General features: G+C 60.0%; 1 protein-coding gene across 1 annotated transcript; it reads left to right on the forward strand.

Moving 5' to 3' along the window:
* Positions 1 to 4866: 4866 nt before the first annotated feature.
* On the forward strand, positions 4867 to 15419 carry LRRC47 (leucine rich repeat containing 47). The gene is made up of 7 exons (XM_019461187.2): positions 4867 to 5529; positions 10889 to 11362; positions 12213 to 12329; positions 12858 to 12973; positions 13527 to 13629; positions 13924 to 14013; positions 14174 to 15419. The coding sequence occupies exons 1-7, from the start codon at positions 4900 to 4902 to the stop codon at positions 14420 to 14422; spliced, it is 1779 nt and encodes a 592-aa protein (XP_019316732.2). The 5' UTR covers positions 4867 to 4899; the 3' UTR covers positions 14423 to 15419.
* The last annotated feature ends 652 nt before the right edge of the window (positions 15420 to 16071 follow it).

Raw genomic sequence — 16071 nt, forward strand, 5'->3', positions numbered from 1 at the left:
TCCTGTCACTTTTATTTCAAGATTGTAATTAAAAGGTGAACCAGTTGCATGCACCGCATGCCCACACCGGGCGTGGCTGGGGCGGGTTGGGGCGTGGGGTGGGGGGGGGCCGAGCCTGGCCCCACGTAGGGTGTGTCGAAAGGAGTTTCCCGCTGAAGAAGCTAAAGAATTTTAAGTGCGTGTAAATTGGAGAGAATCACTGACCCGCTTTATCTTGTGGGATAAAGTCGGAATGTTGGTGGGGGGAGGGCTGCACTTATGGTCTCTGCACAGGCTCTTCCCTTTTGACAGAGGAACTTTTGCCGGCCAACAAGGCTATTTTGCTTTCAAATAAGTAAAGCGTCAGTATTTCCTCTGTTGATTTCTGGAGTGTTTTTAAGCTTTTATTAGTTTTGGTAATTGTATAATTGCTTCCGTTCTGAAGTTATTAGATGTGTGCACTGCACGAGTGCAGGACGAAAGAGCACGCTTTCCAAAGAAGCCAAGGGCAAGTGAAGGGCGTGCCCTGCATTCACACCTGCAGAGATGTGCGAGAGGGAAAGAACCCGCCTGTGTGCTGTTCGAATTAGATGTTCATTTGTGCCGTTGCGTATTTGCTCTTAAAACCTAGGCCCGCTGAGCAGTTTGGTGTGTGCGCAGCAGCCTTCCTGGCTCTTGCCCCTCGGGGCTTTGGGGCCTCCACCCACCTCATCCCGGATGAGGCCTGGGCTGAGCCCCCTGGCTCTGAAATGCAGGCCACCAGAGAAAGTGGTCAGTGGGTCGGTGACCTTCTGTGCTGCTTCTGCAGAGCGTGTCCCCCCGGGGTCTCCCGGGACCTTTCGAGGCCCGCACGACGCAGCTGAGGATATCCTCAATGGTACACAGGGACACCGGCTTCCTGGAAGGCAGTGAGCCCAAATGTGCACCTGGGTCGTGATGGGTCAGACCAGGGAGGCCCGTGGACAGCAGCTGATCCCTGCCTCAGTTTCCCCTCTGTGGACTGGAGCCAAATAGAAGGTGCTGAAGAGGCCCAGCCTGGGCAGTGAGTCTGCAAGTTTGGGGAGGGAGCCCACACTTAAGCTGAGGGGTCCCCCCAGCCCTTCGTCCCTCATTAGGCTGTAGCAGCAAGGGGCTGGGGAACGGGGAGACCCAGGCATGGACCACCCCCTGCCCAGAAGGCCTCAAAACCCCACCGAGCTTCCCAGACCCCAGACCTGCCCACCTGAGGCACTGTGCTGGGATTCCAGGGGAGGGGCCTGGAGAGTGGGGAGGGCTGAGGTCAGACTCCCCATTGGTTGGATTTCCTTGTGCACAGGAGGAGGTCATCCCTAAGCAAAGCCCTTTTGTGTGCTGTGGTCCTGCAGGTTGAGGACCCCCCAGGACTCCCCAGGAGAGGTCCTGGTACCTCTCAGTGTCCTGGGACCAGTGTCCTGCCTGAAGGTGGGGGACATTGTGGGAACCAATGCCAGGGTTCTGGATGGAGATCTCTCTCTCCCCATGGGGTAGGGAGCACCTTGGGAGTGCTGTTTACCAAATTCCGGGATCCTGGAATGGCGGGGGTGGGGGGGTTGCACAGTCCCTGGTGGCTGGGGGAGGCCAGAGGGCGAGCCTGCAGATGTCCGGGCCTGGCTCCAAGTCTCAGCCTGGGCGGGGCTGGGATGGAACAGGGCCAGGAACAGAAAAAATAATCACTTGCCTTCTCCCTATTGAAAGTTTAAAAGTTTGCTTTTTAACACCAACACCTGTCACCTACCTGGAGCTGATGTTTTGTATTTTCTGCTCCTGAACGAGGTAGAGATTTGTGAAACGACACAAACACAACAACTAAACAACCCGTCTTTGGAATCCAGTATAATCATGAATGTCCGTGCACGAGAAAGGCGCATGGAGACACCTCACAGAGATGGAAAACACACGCAGACGACAAAGGATCAGTACCCAAAAGACGCGGAATTCCTACTGTCATCAGGAAAGGGACCAGCAGGCCTCCAGCCAGGCTTTCTGTGTGAGTGAAAACAGGTAGGTAATTCCAGAACATGGCACCCAAGTGTTCTGCTGCTGCTGGGACCGGTCATCGTGAGCAGAGTTACCGATGGCACACACTCGCCCCCTCACGGTTCCGCAGCTCACGAGTCTGACGGGGTCTCACTGGACTAAGACGGGGGCTCAGCGGGGTGCACCCCTTTGTGGGCGCTCCGAGCAGAACCCGGCCTCTAGAGGCACCCCCTTTCCCGAACCCAGGGCCCCTCCCCCCACGTCCAAGGCCAGCACCTCAAGGTCACCGACTATCCACCTTAGTTCCATTCGCAGCTTCAATTCCCCTGTGCCATAAAACCTAGCACGCTCCCCGCTTCCGGGGTTAGGACGTGGACTTTGTTGGGGGCCATTACTCCGCCCACCATACGTGTAAGGACACCACATGACTAATGTCTCTATCACGTTTCAAAAAGGCCCTCACAACCCGGAGGATATTCAGAAAAAGTTTAACAAAGATTACTGATGGCGATACCAGAAAAAAATAACAATACTGGCAGGCACTTCAGTATTTACATGAAAACAGTATTTTTACTAAAAATTGTTCACAATTCATATGACAAAAATATCAGGGCAACTTAATATCCAATGCATTTGAAATAATTTATAGGGGCGCCTGGGTGGCTCAGTCGGTTAAGCGGCCGACTTCGGCTCAGGTCATGATTTCACGGTCCGTGAGTTCGAGCCCCATGTCGGACTCTGTGCTGACAGCTCAGAGCCTGGAGCCTGCTTTGGATTCTGTGTCTCCCTCTCTCTCTGACCCTCCCCCGTTCATGCTCTGTCTCTCTCTGTCTCAAAAATAAATAAAAACGTTTAAAAAAAAAAATTTAAAAAAAAATAAAAAAAAACTTAAAAACAAAAAACATTAAAAAAATAGTCATGATAAATAAATAAATAAATATAAGCTGGCCCACACAGCGTCACAAGGTTGGCTCGGAGGCATTAGCGGGGCTCCAGAGAAACAAGTCACTTGCTAACCACCTGCATAATCCGTTGGAGACCTGTTGGCAGTGCTCGGGGGACCCCTTGCTTTACAAGGTAGTAAACTCGGCCTTGCTTCTCAGGAAACGTCTCAACACTTGGCTGCCTACGTAGACTTACCACATAGGAACGTATCCCTAAATAATATCATCTTGAGCTTGACATGTTTTTAAGCCATGCAAATGGAATCACACTACATATCCTTCTGCGTGACCTTGAGAATCACCATGCTGCCGGGCGTAGCCGAATACTCACTCCCGACGCGCTCACCCATTTTAGGAGATGTCTCACCCAGTATTGATCCATCCTCCTGTTGATGGACATCTGGTTTGTTTCCAGTGTTGGCTACTATAAAACCATTAATGTTCTCATAGCCGGTCAGGAGGGCAATATAAATAGCATGAGCTGGTGGACTCATTCCCAAAAATCTACTCCAGAGAAACCAAGAAATCCCTGGGGAAGGCTAAAGTTCTGCAGCGCTTGGGTGGCGTGGCTCCAGCAGGACGCAGAGCACGAGGTCCTGCAGGTTCTGAGCTGCAGCCAGCTCAGAAAGGGGGGCCAGATGCAGGCTCCGAGTTCTGCCCCCACTGATGCCTGTCCTTCACAGATGGAGTTGATCGCAAAGGCAACCAAGCAAAATACCATCTTTTCTCTGGGTGACGTGCTGAGGGGAGGGGGGCGGGTTCCCAGTTAGCCCGAGGACCCCGCTGGAGAAAAATACGGCATATTCACAATTTACTTCTAATGCTAGACAGCAGACCATCCACAGCTGCCTGTCACGTGGATGAATCCCAAAGGCATGGTGTGGAAGGAAAGCAGCCAGGCTCGGCGAACACCCTGCACATCACACAGGAAGCGCTGATGTGTGGTGTCCGGGCCCAAGAAAGCCACGCCCCTTGGGGGCACCAGGGGGCTGAGGAGACGCAATAACCCGTTTCTTGTGCATGATGGCTACACGGATGTGTTCAATTGGGGCAAAATTCAAAGTGTGCACACTTTTCTGTGTGTAGATCACACTTCAATACAAAGTTCAAAAATTCCAAAACAAAACGAAGCAACGGAACCCCCCAACCCCTGGGGTGGGGCGTTAATGAGCAGAGGGGCAGCTACCCTGAGCTCGCACTCCCCCTTCCCTCCTCCAACGCCCCAGCTGGCGCGGTGCCTGACCAGGGAAAACTGACCCATCCCCGAGCCCTTCTCAACCCTGCCACCCACTCAACACCTGGGAACTGGGGGCCATCCCGGGCCGACCCGCAGCCCAGACCATTTATTAGGCCAGAATCTCTCTCTAACCAGGGGCCAGGCCTCAGTCATTGGTAATCTCCCGCTTCCGATGCGAGAGCCACTCATCTGTGGACGACACAGCTGCCCTGGGTGCTGGTGCAAACCAGGAGATTCGATCCCAGACCCCTGTGCGAGGGCGGACCTGGGGTGGAGGGGCTGTCGGGGCGATCAGGGCGCGGCGCCAGACCCGGGGGGCGAGCGGGGCGTGGGGCCGGACCGGGGAGGGGGTCGCGCGGAGCGCGGGGCGGGACCCACGGGGCGATCGGGGCGCGGGGCTGGACCCGAGGGGCGGTCAAGGGCGATCAGGGCGAGGAACCGGACCCGGGGCAGCGCGAGGCGAGGGGCTGGACCCGGGAGGCGGGTCGCCTCCCCAGGACGCTCCGCTCCGCTACGGTGACTCTTCGAGGTGCGGACTCCGGAGCGCGGGCAAAAGCCCTCGGCCGCCAGGAGGCACCTCTCCGCCACTCTTCCCCGGTAGGCGCCCGCCCCGCCCCTCCTCGCTTCGCCCCGCCCCCCGCGCGGCCAGTCCCGCCCCGCTCGTTCTCTCCTCCCGGCCCGAGCCGGAAGTGACGCGCCGTGCCCCGGAAGTGCCCCGGGAGCTGCAGCGGAAGCGGCGGCGCCATGGCGGCGGCGGCGGCGGCGGCGGCCCCCGTCCCCGAGGCCTGGCCCGAGCTGGAGCTGGCGGAGCGCGAGCGGCGGCGCGAGCTGCTGCTGACGGGGCCCGGGCTGGAGCAGCGGGTGCGCGCGGCGGGCGGGCGGCTGCCGCCGAGGCTCTTCACGCTGCCGCTGCTGCACTACCTGGAGGTGAGCGGCTGCGGGAGCCTGCGCGAGCCGGGCCCGGGCCTGGCGCAGGGCCTCCCGCAGCTGCACAGCCTCGTGCTGCGGCGCAACGCGCTGGGGCCCGGCCTGAGCCCCGAGCTCGGCCCGCTGCCCGCGCTGCGCGTGCTCGACCTGTCCGGCAACGCGCTGGAGGCGCTGCCGCCGGGCCAGGGCCTGGGCCCCGCCGAGCCGCCGGGCCTCCCGCAGCTGCAGAGCCTCAACCTCAGCGGCAACCGGCTGCGCGAGCTGCCCGCCGACCTGGCGCGCTGCGCCCCGCGCCTGCAGACCCTCAACCTCACCGGCAACCGCCTGGACTCCTTCCCCGCCGCGCTCTTCCGCCCCGGCGCGCTGCCCCTGCTCAGCGAACTGGCGGCCGCCGACAACTGCCTCCGAGAGCTCAGCCCCGACATCGCCCACCTGGCCTCGCTCAAGGTCAGCGGGGACTGCGAGCCGGGGCCCTGGAGGAGAGGTGGGGAGGGAGCTGCTCCCGGGCGAGCCGTCCCGGGGACGCCGCAGTCCCAGCCGCCCTCCCTCCCGTGACCGGGCCCCCCATCCACGCGCGGTTGGCTCAACAGCAGGGGCCCACGCCTAAATCTCTGTGTCTTCACGCATTTGTGAAATGATTCAGTGACTCTGGGCGGGGGGGGGGGTACCCAGGCAAGGCCCGGAGATGTGGTTTACCGGGATTTCGCATAATGCCACACGGTGTGATTTCCTGTATGCTGTTCCCTTCACCCCGACGACCGCCTTCTAAAGTAAGAGTTGTTATTCCTGGTTTACCGAAGGCCGGAAGGGGTTGCCGAGTCCACAACAAATCATTTGGGCTTTTCTCTAGACTCCCTTGTCCAGAGGCTGCTAACGTACTCCCGTTAGGTCTGCAGGCCCCAGCGTAATGCTTGGCTGAGACAGGTGTGCAGGAGAGGGGAGGATGGACATTGCAGAGCCCTGCCCTAACTCCAGTCTTGAGGCTCCTGGGCAGCCCTCTTTCCCCGTGTTCCCTTTTCCTTTCGTCCTGAAAAAGGCAGGTCTTTGTTTCTTTTTGCTCCTACTTTTCATCCTTTTCATGCAGACCTTTTTTTTTTTTAATGTTTATTTGAGAGAGCACGCACACACAGGAGAGGGGCACAGAGAGAGAAAGAATCCCAAGCAGGTCTCGGGGCTCAAATTCCCAAACGGTGAGGTCGTGGCCTGAGCTGAGATCAAGAGTCAGGCATTTAACTGGCTGAGCCCGCCCCCCACCCCCCCGGGCACCCCATGCAGATATTTTTTAAGCAGTAAAATGTGTATACAGCTTAGCAACTGATCTATTTCCAGCCGAAGTTACTCTTAAGGTGTTGCCACCCGATTTTACAAACGTGTATGTCTGTGTAAAGACGTGTCTGCAAGTGTGCATGAATATGTGTGCACGTGTGTGTGTGTGTGTAGTTAAGAGAAACAGACGAGGCCTCTCAGCAGAGTGCTTGCTGGCATTTCCAGAAGAGGCTGTGGGGGGTGCTCCTGGGACCTGTTGGTCACCCCCGGCTATAGGCGTCCCTTTATGGCAGAGGTGTGACGGGTGATGTACAACGCTGCTCACTCGGGTCTGTTCGGTCTCTTGGTTTTCCAGAAGGTTGACGGGCCAGGTATGTAGCCGAGCGCGGTCCCTCGGGGGCAGGATCGGGTGTTGTACTTCACCGGAGTCGCTTGCCAGTGTGTACGACTGCTTCGTTTCAGACGTTCTGTACCGCGTCCGTGGTGCCCACTGGTGACGCGTGTGGCCTTTATCGTGTGCAGACACCCGCATTCAGGTCAGGGTGCGTCTCCTCTGCTGAGCCCCCTGGCCTCCTCCACTCTGGCCGCTGCTAGGCCCCCATCGGCTCTCCTCCCCACGAAGACGCCTGTGTCTTGGGGAGGGTCGTGCCAGAGCCGCTTGGAATCCCTCTTGGACTCAGCTGTCCTTCGGGGGCCTCTCTGAAACGATGCCTCCGTGAGGAGCGGTACCGGATCCGTGCGAGGCCGCGGTGCCCTGTGTGCGCACTGGGGTCCTGAGTACAAACGTGTTCTCGTCCTTGTGGGTGCTGCGGGGAGGCGGCCTGGGTGGAGAACTGAGCTCACAGGCGGAGGTGGGGGTCCCCTCAGCGTGTCCTGGCATTGCTGCCGGTTCCTGCACCTGTGAGAGACTGGGGACGGCCACAGTGCCGTGAACAGGGGCGGTGGTGCTGCGGTCACCGTGACTGAGGACCGTGCCAAAACCCTGTGGCCGAAAACAACACCAGGCATGTCACGTGCTGCCCGCTTTCCATCCTGGGCTTGCCATAGACCACGTGTGCTCGGGGCTGGCCTCCGCTGCGATGCTGTGCCGGCTCCACTGGCCCCATGTCGTCTCGGCACCTCTCCCCCCGCGGCAGGGTGGCCCAGTTCTCCGACCACAGGGCTCCTTGAAGAAGGGGCTTGGAACCAGCACCCTGGCTCCCACTGCACCCACTGGTTAAGTGAGCGAGCCCAGTCCAGATTCGTGGGGAGACGCCACACAGGATGTAAATGCCCAGAGGCTCGGTTCCACGGGGGCCACCAGAGTAGCATCCCACGGGCCCCCGCTTGTCCCCTCACTTCCCCTGAGGCAGGGAGATGCGTGCCTCATGCACCCTCCCCCAGGAAGCTGCCCCGGATGGGGGCCCCAGACCCTCTTCCCCACTCCCACCACCTGGGACGAGGGAGCCCGAGAGACCGCTGTGTATCCACTGTGCCATAACCTCACCACCTACTTAACTGCCCGGACCCAGCCCGCCCCGTTGCCGTCCTGCTGTCTGGCCATCCAGCTTGGCTCCCCACGGGAGACCTAAGACAATCTGGGGTGGTTTCTCCTGGTGGCATGTGTCCTTGTTCTGGGGTTCTGTCACCTGTGGTGCACCAGGGATGATGGCCCATTGCGTCACCCTTGCCTTTGTCGTAGGCGACTGACCCAGGCCGGGGTGCTGGCCTTCAGGGCTGACAGAGGAATGGGCCTGGCAGCTGGAAGCCGGCTGGAAGGCCACACCGGCCAGGCCTCCCCCTGTTTCGGGCCCCGTGCTCACGGGGACCGTCCACGTGGCTCACAGATGGGACTCCCACTGTGGTCAGGTTTTCCAGAGAAACCAAACTTTGCACGTGAAACCCCTGTCCACCCCCAAGGAGCCCTTCGTCCATCTCTATCTTTTCATCAGGGCAGAGGTGACAGGCTCACTGGGTGCCCGGGTCACATCCGGGTCCCCTCGGCCAACACGCCCTTGGCTGACATGTTGTTTTCAGTTCGCCCATTCGCCCAGCTGGGGATCTAGGACTGCACATCCCAGCAGAAGGGATGTTCCCAGAGGGCAGTCAGCGGCCTCACCCAGGTCGGAGATGCTTGTGTTACCGGCAGGAAGGGAGTAAGCGGGTGTCCTCGTGGGTCGGCTCCAGGCAGAGGCAGGTTCCTGGACGCCACTCCCTTCAGCCTCTGTGCATTTTGTACCTTTTGGGGATTGGCACACACAGTCCAGACCACTTCCTCCGTCGGAAAGCAAGAGCTCTGTTCCCCGGTCCTGCATGATTTCAGCCGCGTACAGGCGTTACCTGTCATCTCGGCGTGTCCTGAAGGTCCTGTCTTCCGTTAGTGTTGCTTTTCTAGGCGTGAGACCTCACGGAGTCTGCTGCTGTGGTGCCCAGCGCCAACGGAGCGCAGGCTTGGCGTGGGGGCGGCTTGTCCTCTTACGTGCAGGTGTCCGCATCTCTACAAGGCCCCCACCTCTAGAGCCTGGCACGACTTCCCTGATCTGCTGCTTCCTCCCCTCCCTGTTTACACTCCCACAGGGTCGCAGCACAGGGCCTGAAATGTCCATTATTCGGTCATTGTTGCCTCTGAAAGCGGAGCTCCCCCGCCCCCCCCCCAGTAACCCCACACCTTTGTCTTTCTGTGGAGACCTCCTCGGCCTGCAGAGGCTGTGGCTGAAGTGGCCGGGCAGTGAGGCCCCGTCCCCCAGTCTCCCCTCCTTGCCGGCTCTTCCTCTGCTACCTGCGCGCGCCGTCTACCCGGCCGGCTGGTTCTGTGCAGCACTGACGGCCGTCCCAGTGCAGTCCTTGAGCCGGCCAAAGCCTCCTGGACAGTGCGGCCAACTCCAAAGCTGGCATGTGCGGGGGGGGGGGGGGGGGGGGTGGGGGTGGAGGCTGACCTCAGAATGTCAGCCCCTCGCTGCCACTCACAAGCCTCCATGTGGCAGAGACCGGGACAGGCCGTGATACAGTCCATTCATCCCCTGCTCCCATTCCCACTTAAGCCGGGGAGAAGGGCCCAGTGAGGCACAAAATGGACACAATTGTACGAAATCGCGTTGCCCACAGCCTCTCGGGCCCCTTGGTCCCCCAAGGTGACTAAAAGCCATGCCTCCTTTCCTCGTCCCCATCCTGAGTGCAAGATGGGAGCCTGCCGCCCTGCTAAGGCCCCAGCATAGCCTTTAGAGGCTCCTCTGCGACACCGTCCCTTCCCCCAGCTCTGACCCCCTCCTCCACTCTGGCTCCCCGGCTTCTCGGCAGTTTGATGGCCTGAGCCAGGACAGCTCTGTTGGTAACTGAGTCTGTGAGGTTCTGTCCGAAGCCCTCTGTACCAGCCAAAGTGGAGGCATCTTCTGGACCATCAGAGCCCCTGCCCCCTTTCCAGTTCATGATGAAGTCTGTCACCCGCTTTATCCAGGCCCGTTAACATCCCAGCCAGAACCAGGACTGGTCAGCGGTCTCGCCCACCAAGTGTGAACTCTTGCCGTAGGTTTGCGTGCAGATGGCTGCCTGCCGGTGTGGCTTTGACCCTGGGTGCAGTCCAGACAGGCCCCCTGTGCCCCAGAGCTCTCCCCAAGCCGCCCTCCCCCGCGCTCACTCCAGCTGACCAGATAGGAGGGTTTCTTCCGAGGCCCTATGCCCCCTGTCTGGTCTTAGCCGTGCCGGGCAAGGCCAGGCCAGAGCTTCCCATTGGCCCAGGAGGAGAACAAGAAAGGAGCTCTGTGCACGGTGCCCCGCACTGCCTGGGAGGAGAGCAGAGGGGACAGCGGCTGGCCTCTTCCTGGGGGCCTGTCCTCCACCCGGCCGCAGAAGGGGAAGCCGAGACCCCACGACCAGAAGATGCTGCCTCGGTGTCCTGGGGTCTGACCTCGCTCCTTAGTGTTCCTCCTGCCCCGCCTGACCCCTCAGGGAGGCCCGTTGGTAACACGTCTCTGTGCTGCTGATTCCCGCACACAGTTTTGTCAGAGCCCAGGCAGCAGGAGCGGCGGTAGGTTCTTGTGCGAGGCTTCCGTGCCCCTCTTTAGGCTGCGACATCCCTCCCTGGGTCCAGACGCAGGCCGAGAGCAGGCCAGGGTCAGAGCCGCTCTGCCGTTTTGTGCACGCAGAGTTGGAGCGCCGTGCACCGTGTTCCTGCATGAAGGGTGATGCCGTGTTCTGTCTGTTTAGTTCGTCTGATTTAAAAAATCTCAGCACCATTTTGTGGGGAGCGTGTTTCTGAAGCACCCAGTGTTCATGACCGCACGTTCTCCGTGTCCTGTGCTCCTCCTCTAACCTTGTCCGTTGGGACAGTTGTCACAGGGAACTTGCAGGGGAGCAGGAAGAGGAGGACAGGCATTCTGTGGGGACCGTTGGCAACCACCGTCCCCCCCCCGCCCAGCCCCCCGTCCCCCTCAGGGCTGCTTGGTGGCTGTAGCGGGCGTCAGTCTGGGCACAGACCGCAGGGGGCGCGGGGGTGCTGGAGGAGGCGGCACGGCCCCGTGGCTGGGTGGGCTGCGTGTGACCGGGTCCTCTGTGTCCCTCGCAGACGCTGGACCTGTCCAACAACCAGCTCAGCGAGGTCCCGGCGGAGCTGGCCGACTGCCCCAAGCTCAAGGAGGTCAACTTCCGGGGGAACAAGCTGACGGACCGGCGGCTGGAGAAGCGGCGGCTGGAGAAGATGGTCCGCGGCTGCCAGACCAGGTCCATCCTGGAGTACCTGCGCGCCGGGGGCCGGGGCGGCGGGCGGGGCGGGGGCAAGGCGCACGGCCCGGAGAAGGACGAGGCCCGCAGGAGGCGGCGGGAGCGGCGGCGGAGGGAGAGCGGCGAGGGGGAGGACGAGGAGGTGGGCGGCGCCGGCCGGATGCTGCTCCGGGTGCTGCACGTGTCCGAGAGCCCCGCCCCGCTGACGGTGCGGGTCAGCCCCGCGGTCAGGGACGTCCGGCCGTTCATCGTGGGGGCCATCGTGAGAGGCCTAGACCTGCAGACGGGGAACGCGCTCAGACGGCTCCTCACCTCCCAGGTGGGTGTGCGCGGCCCGCGGTGGGGGGGTGGGGGCGGGGTGGCCCGGTGTCACTCTGTGCACGGCGGGACCTGGCTCCGGGCACGGGTGAGGATGACACCCGCCGGGTGCGCCCCAGGGCAGGTCGGACCTGGGCCTCGGCCCCAGGAGGCTGCCTGCCTGTCAGCTCGTCCACAGAGACCCTTCCCGGCCTGCCTCGTTTCTGAAGGCTTTGTTGCGATGGGAGATGAGCGTTTCCCGAGTTTCTGACGTCTTGGGGGATGGGATTTGGGGTTTCTGTAATGAATTGCACAGTTGGTTTGGAGTTGGTACGGAGATCGTCAGCACTGGCCAGCCTGTTGTGAGCTGTTTAGTTTTTGTTCAGGTTTTAGCTAGAAGAACTTCCTGATTTGTTTTTGTATGCAGTCTGCCAGCTTTTAAAGTAAAAACCCCATCTTTGAAGTTTGCAGACCCCCCCCCCCCCCCCGCCCCAGTGTGGCCCGTGGGGACAGAGGCAGCTTTCTGGAAGCTCATGTTCAGGGAGGAAGCAAAGGGCACTCCCAGCCGGGAGTTTAAAACCCAGAGATCGGTGTTTTGGAAGGAAACCATGCTGCGGGTAGTTTTCTTTTTAAGTCCTACTTCTGTTTATTCAGTCATAAATTCTAGTTCAAGGAGGGTTCTTTGAAGTCTCAAATACTCTGTTCCAGAGTTAGAGAAACAAGAAATTCTGCCAGTAAACAGATAAAATAATCATCCGGGGAAGTTTCCACAAAATACATTTTTGGCTGGGGAGGCCGAGGGGGGAGGCCAGGGGGGCAGGGCATCAGGGGCAGGGCGCTGAGCTCTGGGTGCCTCGGGCCGTGTGTTGCAGACCAAGCTCCACGAGGAGCTCTGTGAGAAGAGAACGGCCGCCACCATCGCCACCCACGACCTCAGAGCCGTCCGCGGGCCCCTGCTGTACGACACCCGCCCGCCGCAGGACCTCAAGGTGACGTCCTGCGCCCCTCCCTGCCTGCCGCTGCAGCGGCCCTGTCCGCGTGCCCCCCTGACAGGTGCGCTCTGGTGACGCCAGTTCTGAGAGAGAATCTCAGGCTGCTCCCGGCGGGTTCGTCAGGCCCGTTGTAAAAGTGAACTCCTCAGGGAAGGTAGCAGCCGGAAAGTGGTTTCCTTCGTGTGGTCCCTTTTAAGCAAAACTTGTGGTTTATAGCAAACCGCAAAACCCCTCGTGTGGAGCTGAGCTTCGTGGGCCTGGCCGGTCCAGGTCTGCCCCCTCCCTCGGGTCGTCCAGGGGCCGCAGGCCTGGGAGACGCCGTCGTTTGTGGGTGGGCTGGAGGCTGCGCTCCGCCTTGAGGGGCCGAGTGCTGGTGAGGTCCCCGAGGGGCGCTCATGCATGCCGGAGAGGGGCCCCGTGGTCACAGGGCTACCCGAGGGAGCGCCAAGAGGGGACGTTGATGCCAATGGCCCGGTGAGCACAGGAGGCCCCGCCGGAGCTCACGGAGCAGTGTCCGCCCCACAGATCGTCCCCTTGGGGCGCAGAGAAGTCAAGGCCAAGGACCTGGTGCGGCAGCTACAGCTGGAGGCCGAGGAGCACAGGAAGCAGAAGAAGAGGCAGAACGTCTCAGGCCTGCACAGGTCAGCGGGCGTCCCCTCGGGGCGCTGTCCCCACCCCCGCTCGCTCCCAGGCTGACTGGCGTGCATCCTTCTCCTCTTCTCCTCCCCGATGTTGAGAAAACCTCCCAGACCTCGTTCCCCAGGCTATTAGGGACTCTTGCCTGGGGTGAGAGCAGCGCTGCTAGGGCCTCTCCTCTCGAGGGCCCCAGGCTCAGATGCCACTTTGGGGAGAACAGTCTTTCTCAGGTGCAGGCTCTGTGGCCTGGAGGGACAGCGGGGGTCCACGCCGGCTGCACGGGGACATAGGAGGGCACTGCGGTCACCCCCTACGTTCTGTCCATGTGACGCGGGGCACAGGTTGGTGAAGGGCGACCTGTGGCCACAGGACCAAGAGGGCACCCAGCCTGCCGGCCACCGTTCCCGTGTGAGCGCGGGCTGTAGAATGTCCTTCGTCCAGAGCTGAGGACACACTCCCTGGTGTTGCACCGACTTTGTGTAAAGAACTGATTTGTCCGGTTCGCCTCTAGGCACGTTTTCTCGTAGTGTCGTCTCCACTCTGTTTCCTCCCTCACAGGTACCTGCACTTACTGGACGGTAAAGAAAGTTACCCCTGCCTTGTGGATGCAGATGGCGATGTGATCTCCTTCCCGCCCATAACCAACAGCGAGAAGACGAAGGTAGGGCGCCGTCTGCACGTGCGTGTCTGGGGCTGTTTCACGTGCAGACTTAGCACAAGCGTCAGTCGCACAGTCACGGGACGGACGCGCAGGCCTGAGAGCCCGGGCCGCTTGCACAGAGCTGGGCGTCCCCGTCACAGTGCGCACCAAGAGCCCCCGTGTGCACGGCGTTCTGGCGCATGCCTGTCTTCGGGAAGGGGACACTGTCTTAGAGGCTTTTTTTTGGAACAGCTGCTGATGTCTTACTTTCGACAGCTTTATTCTTTTCTGAAATCCTTCTCATTTCCTTTTAAGATTAAGAAAACCACCTCAGATTTGTTTTTGGAAGTAACAAGCGCCACGAGTCTACAGATATGTAAAGAGATCATGGACGCCCTGGTGCTGGTGAGCCAGCCTCATCGTCTCGCCCCGTCAGCGCTCTGGCCGCGAGGCACAGATGACATGTGTCGCCCCCCCCCCCCCCATCTTCCTGCCACCCCTCGCATGGCTGCCTTTGCTGCGTATCTTTCCTGATCACCTCTGAAAAAATGTTTTTCTTTTGCAGAAAATGGCAGAAATCAACAAATATACGTTAGAAAATAAAGAGGACGGGTCCGTTTCAGATACTGAAGCCGACGCACTTTCTGGACAGCTTCCGGAGCCCAGCGCGAACGCAAGTGCAGACACGGCTGGGAACGGCTCCCTGGTGGTGGAGCAGGTCCGGGTGGTGGATGAGGAAGGGCACCTGAGGGTGGTGTACCCCTCCAAGACGGACCTGGCCCTCGCTGCTCCCCACGTGACCGTGATCCGCTGAGCCCCGGGCCGCGGCAGGGCGCGTGTGCGATGCTGTTGTGTTGTTTGTTCAGTTTCACCTCGGTGGTTTTTACGATGCGCGTCCCTTGCTTTTCCAGACGATTCTGTCACAGATGATGCCGTGTTGTCGCGTGCTTAGGTGACTTTGCCTTTCGGCACCAAACTGATTGTACTAACGCTTTGTATGAAGTTTCTCAAATACTGGAGTGAGCCGTTCAGGATGTTTGTTCCGAAATCACGTAGACACAGCGACTAACGTCATTCAGGGGAGAAAGACACTGATTGGTTTCGCTGTTCAGATCTAAACTGGGAAGCTGAACAATGTGCGTTTCACAGAACCACACAATTATTTTTCTACGATACGGCAGCTTTTAAAATCGCACCGAACCAGTAGTGCAGCTTAGAGGCCTGGAGTGACACCATGTCCCTAGCTGGCCACAAATCATCTTTCTATGAGAAGAATATTTTTATGTGATCTTGGAATTGGCAAAGGCATTTTTCTTAATACCGTGGATGCTTTAGGGGTAGAGCCGCACGGTTCCCTCACGTGGCCCTGGCAGGGCAGAAAGAGGATCGGGGCTTTGCTCGCTTGTGCAGTCGCACCACAGGGACGGGCAGACGTCGGAACGTGCAGCTCAGGGCCAGCACGCAGGTTTTCGGTGCAGAACAGGCTTCACAGACGCATGGGACACCTCTGCCGTCAGCTGGCCCAAGCACGGACAGTGGCCATGGCCGCATGAGGGGTGAACTGTTGTGCAGCATCTTGTGTTTTAGGGATTTCCAGGTTTGAATGTCTGGGCCCATAGACCACCAGTGTGTGTGTGTGTGTGTGTGTGTACGCTGTGCGTGTGTTTACGTGTGTGAGCACACACACTCCTCCCTGGAGGCAGAACGTGCTTGCAGCCAGGCACCAGCCAGCCACAGAGTAGGTGGGTTTTACTGGCCTCTGCCTCGTAGGCGGCCTGGATGTCAAGAAACTGCCTCCCTGGCTTTTGTCATTTACTGACTCCGTCTGTTTCGTGTTCTGTGACTTGACTCGCAAAAGACGAGCCGTGTGTTCTGCTGATTTGGGGAGCATTTGCAAGAGGCCACACTGAACCCAGGCCCTTAGCCGTCAGGACCAGACACGTGTGAAGCTTGAGCCTCCTCCTGGGGGGGGGGGGGCACACTCACAAAGCCACACGGTTCTCTCAGAGCTCAGCCAACCTGCTTTGTAGGACAGGACCCAGCTGCCTTGAGACCCTGTCCGGTTCTGGTCACCTGCAAGCCTTTCCGTTGGCCCCTGAAGGCGGTGGCTGCTGGGCTGGGCTGGGCTGAAGCAGGTGCACCAGGGTGGCTCTGCCTGGTCTTGTGAACCCCAGACCTGCCAAATGTCTGTGTTGGTGGCTCTGGCTTGTCATCTTATGAGCCTTGGGCGATCGGGACAGCGACTGCTGGCACCGTGGCCAGCTTGGGGTCTGTGGCTGGGCCACGGCCAAGCGGTTCTCTTGGCTCCTGGCACTCTGTTCCATGGCCAGGCCCTGTCTGGTCTGTGACCTCGCTGACGTGGACAGAGACGCCAGCCCCACCGCCTGTGACGCAGCTCAGCCCCGGGTGAGGTGCTGGATGTATTCAACTCACCGCGGAAACAGGATGGTCTTCCCTTGGCCG

Source organism: Panthera pardus, unplaced genomic scaffold (genome assembly GCF_024362965.1).
Source record: "Panthera pardus isolate Hobbes unplaced genomic scaffold, ASM2436296v1 HiC_scaffold_11, whole genome shotgun sequence".
In the NCBI taxonomy this organism is placed as follows: Eukaryota; Metazoa; Chordata; class Mammalia; order Carnivora; family Felidae; genus Panthera; species Panthera pardus.

Coding starts and splice junctions, on each gene's coding strand:
- LRRC47 (XM_019461187.2), top strand. CDS start 4,900: ATGGCGGCGGCGGCGGCGGCGGCGGCCCCCGTCCCCGAGGCCTGGCCC. Junction 11,363..12,212: donor GACGGCTCCTCACCTCCCAG/GTGGGTGTGCGC, acceptor CGTGTGTTGCAG/ACCAAGCTCCACGAGGAGCT. Junction 13,630..13,923: donor CCAACAGCGAGAAGACGAAG/GTAGGGCGCCGT, acceptor TTTCCTTTTAAG/ATTAAGAAAACCACCTCAGA.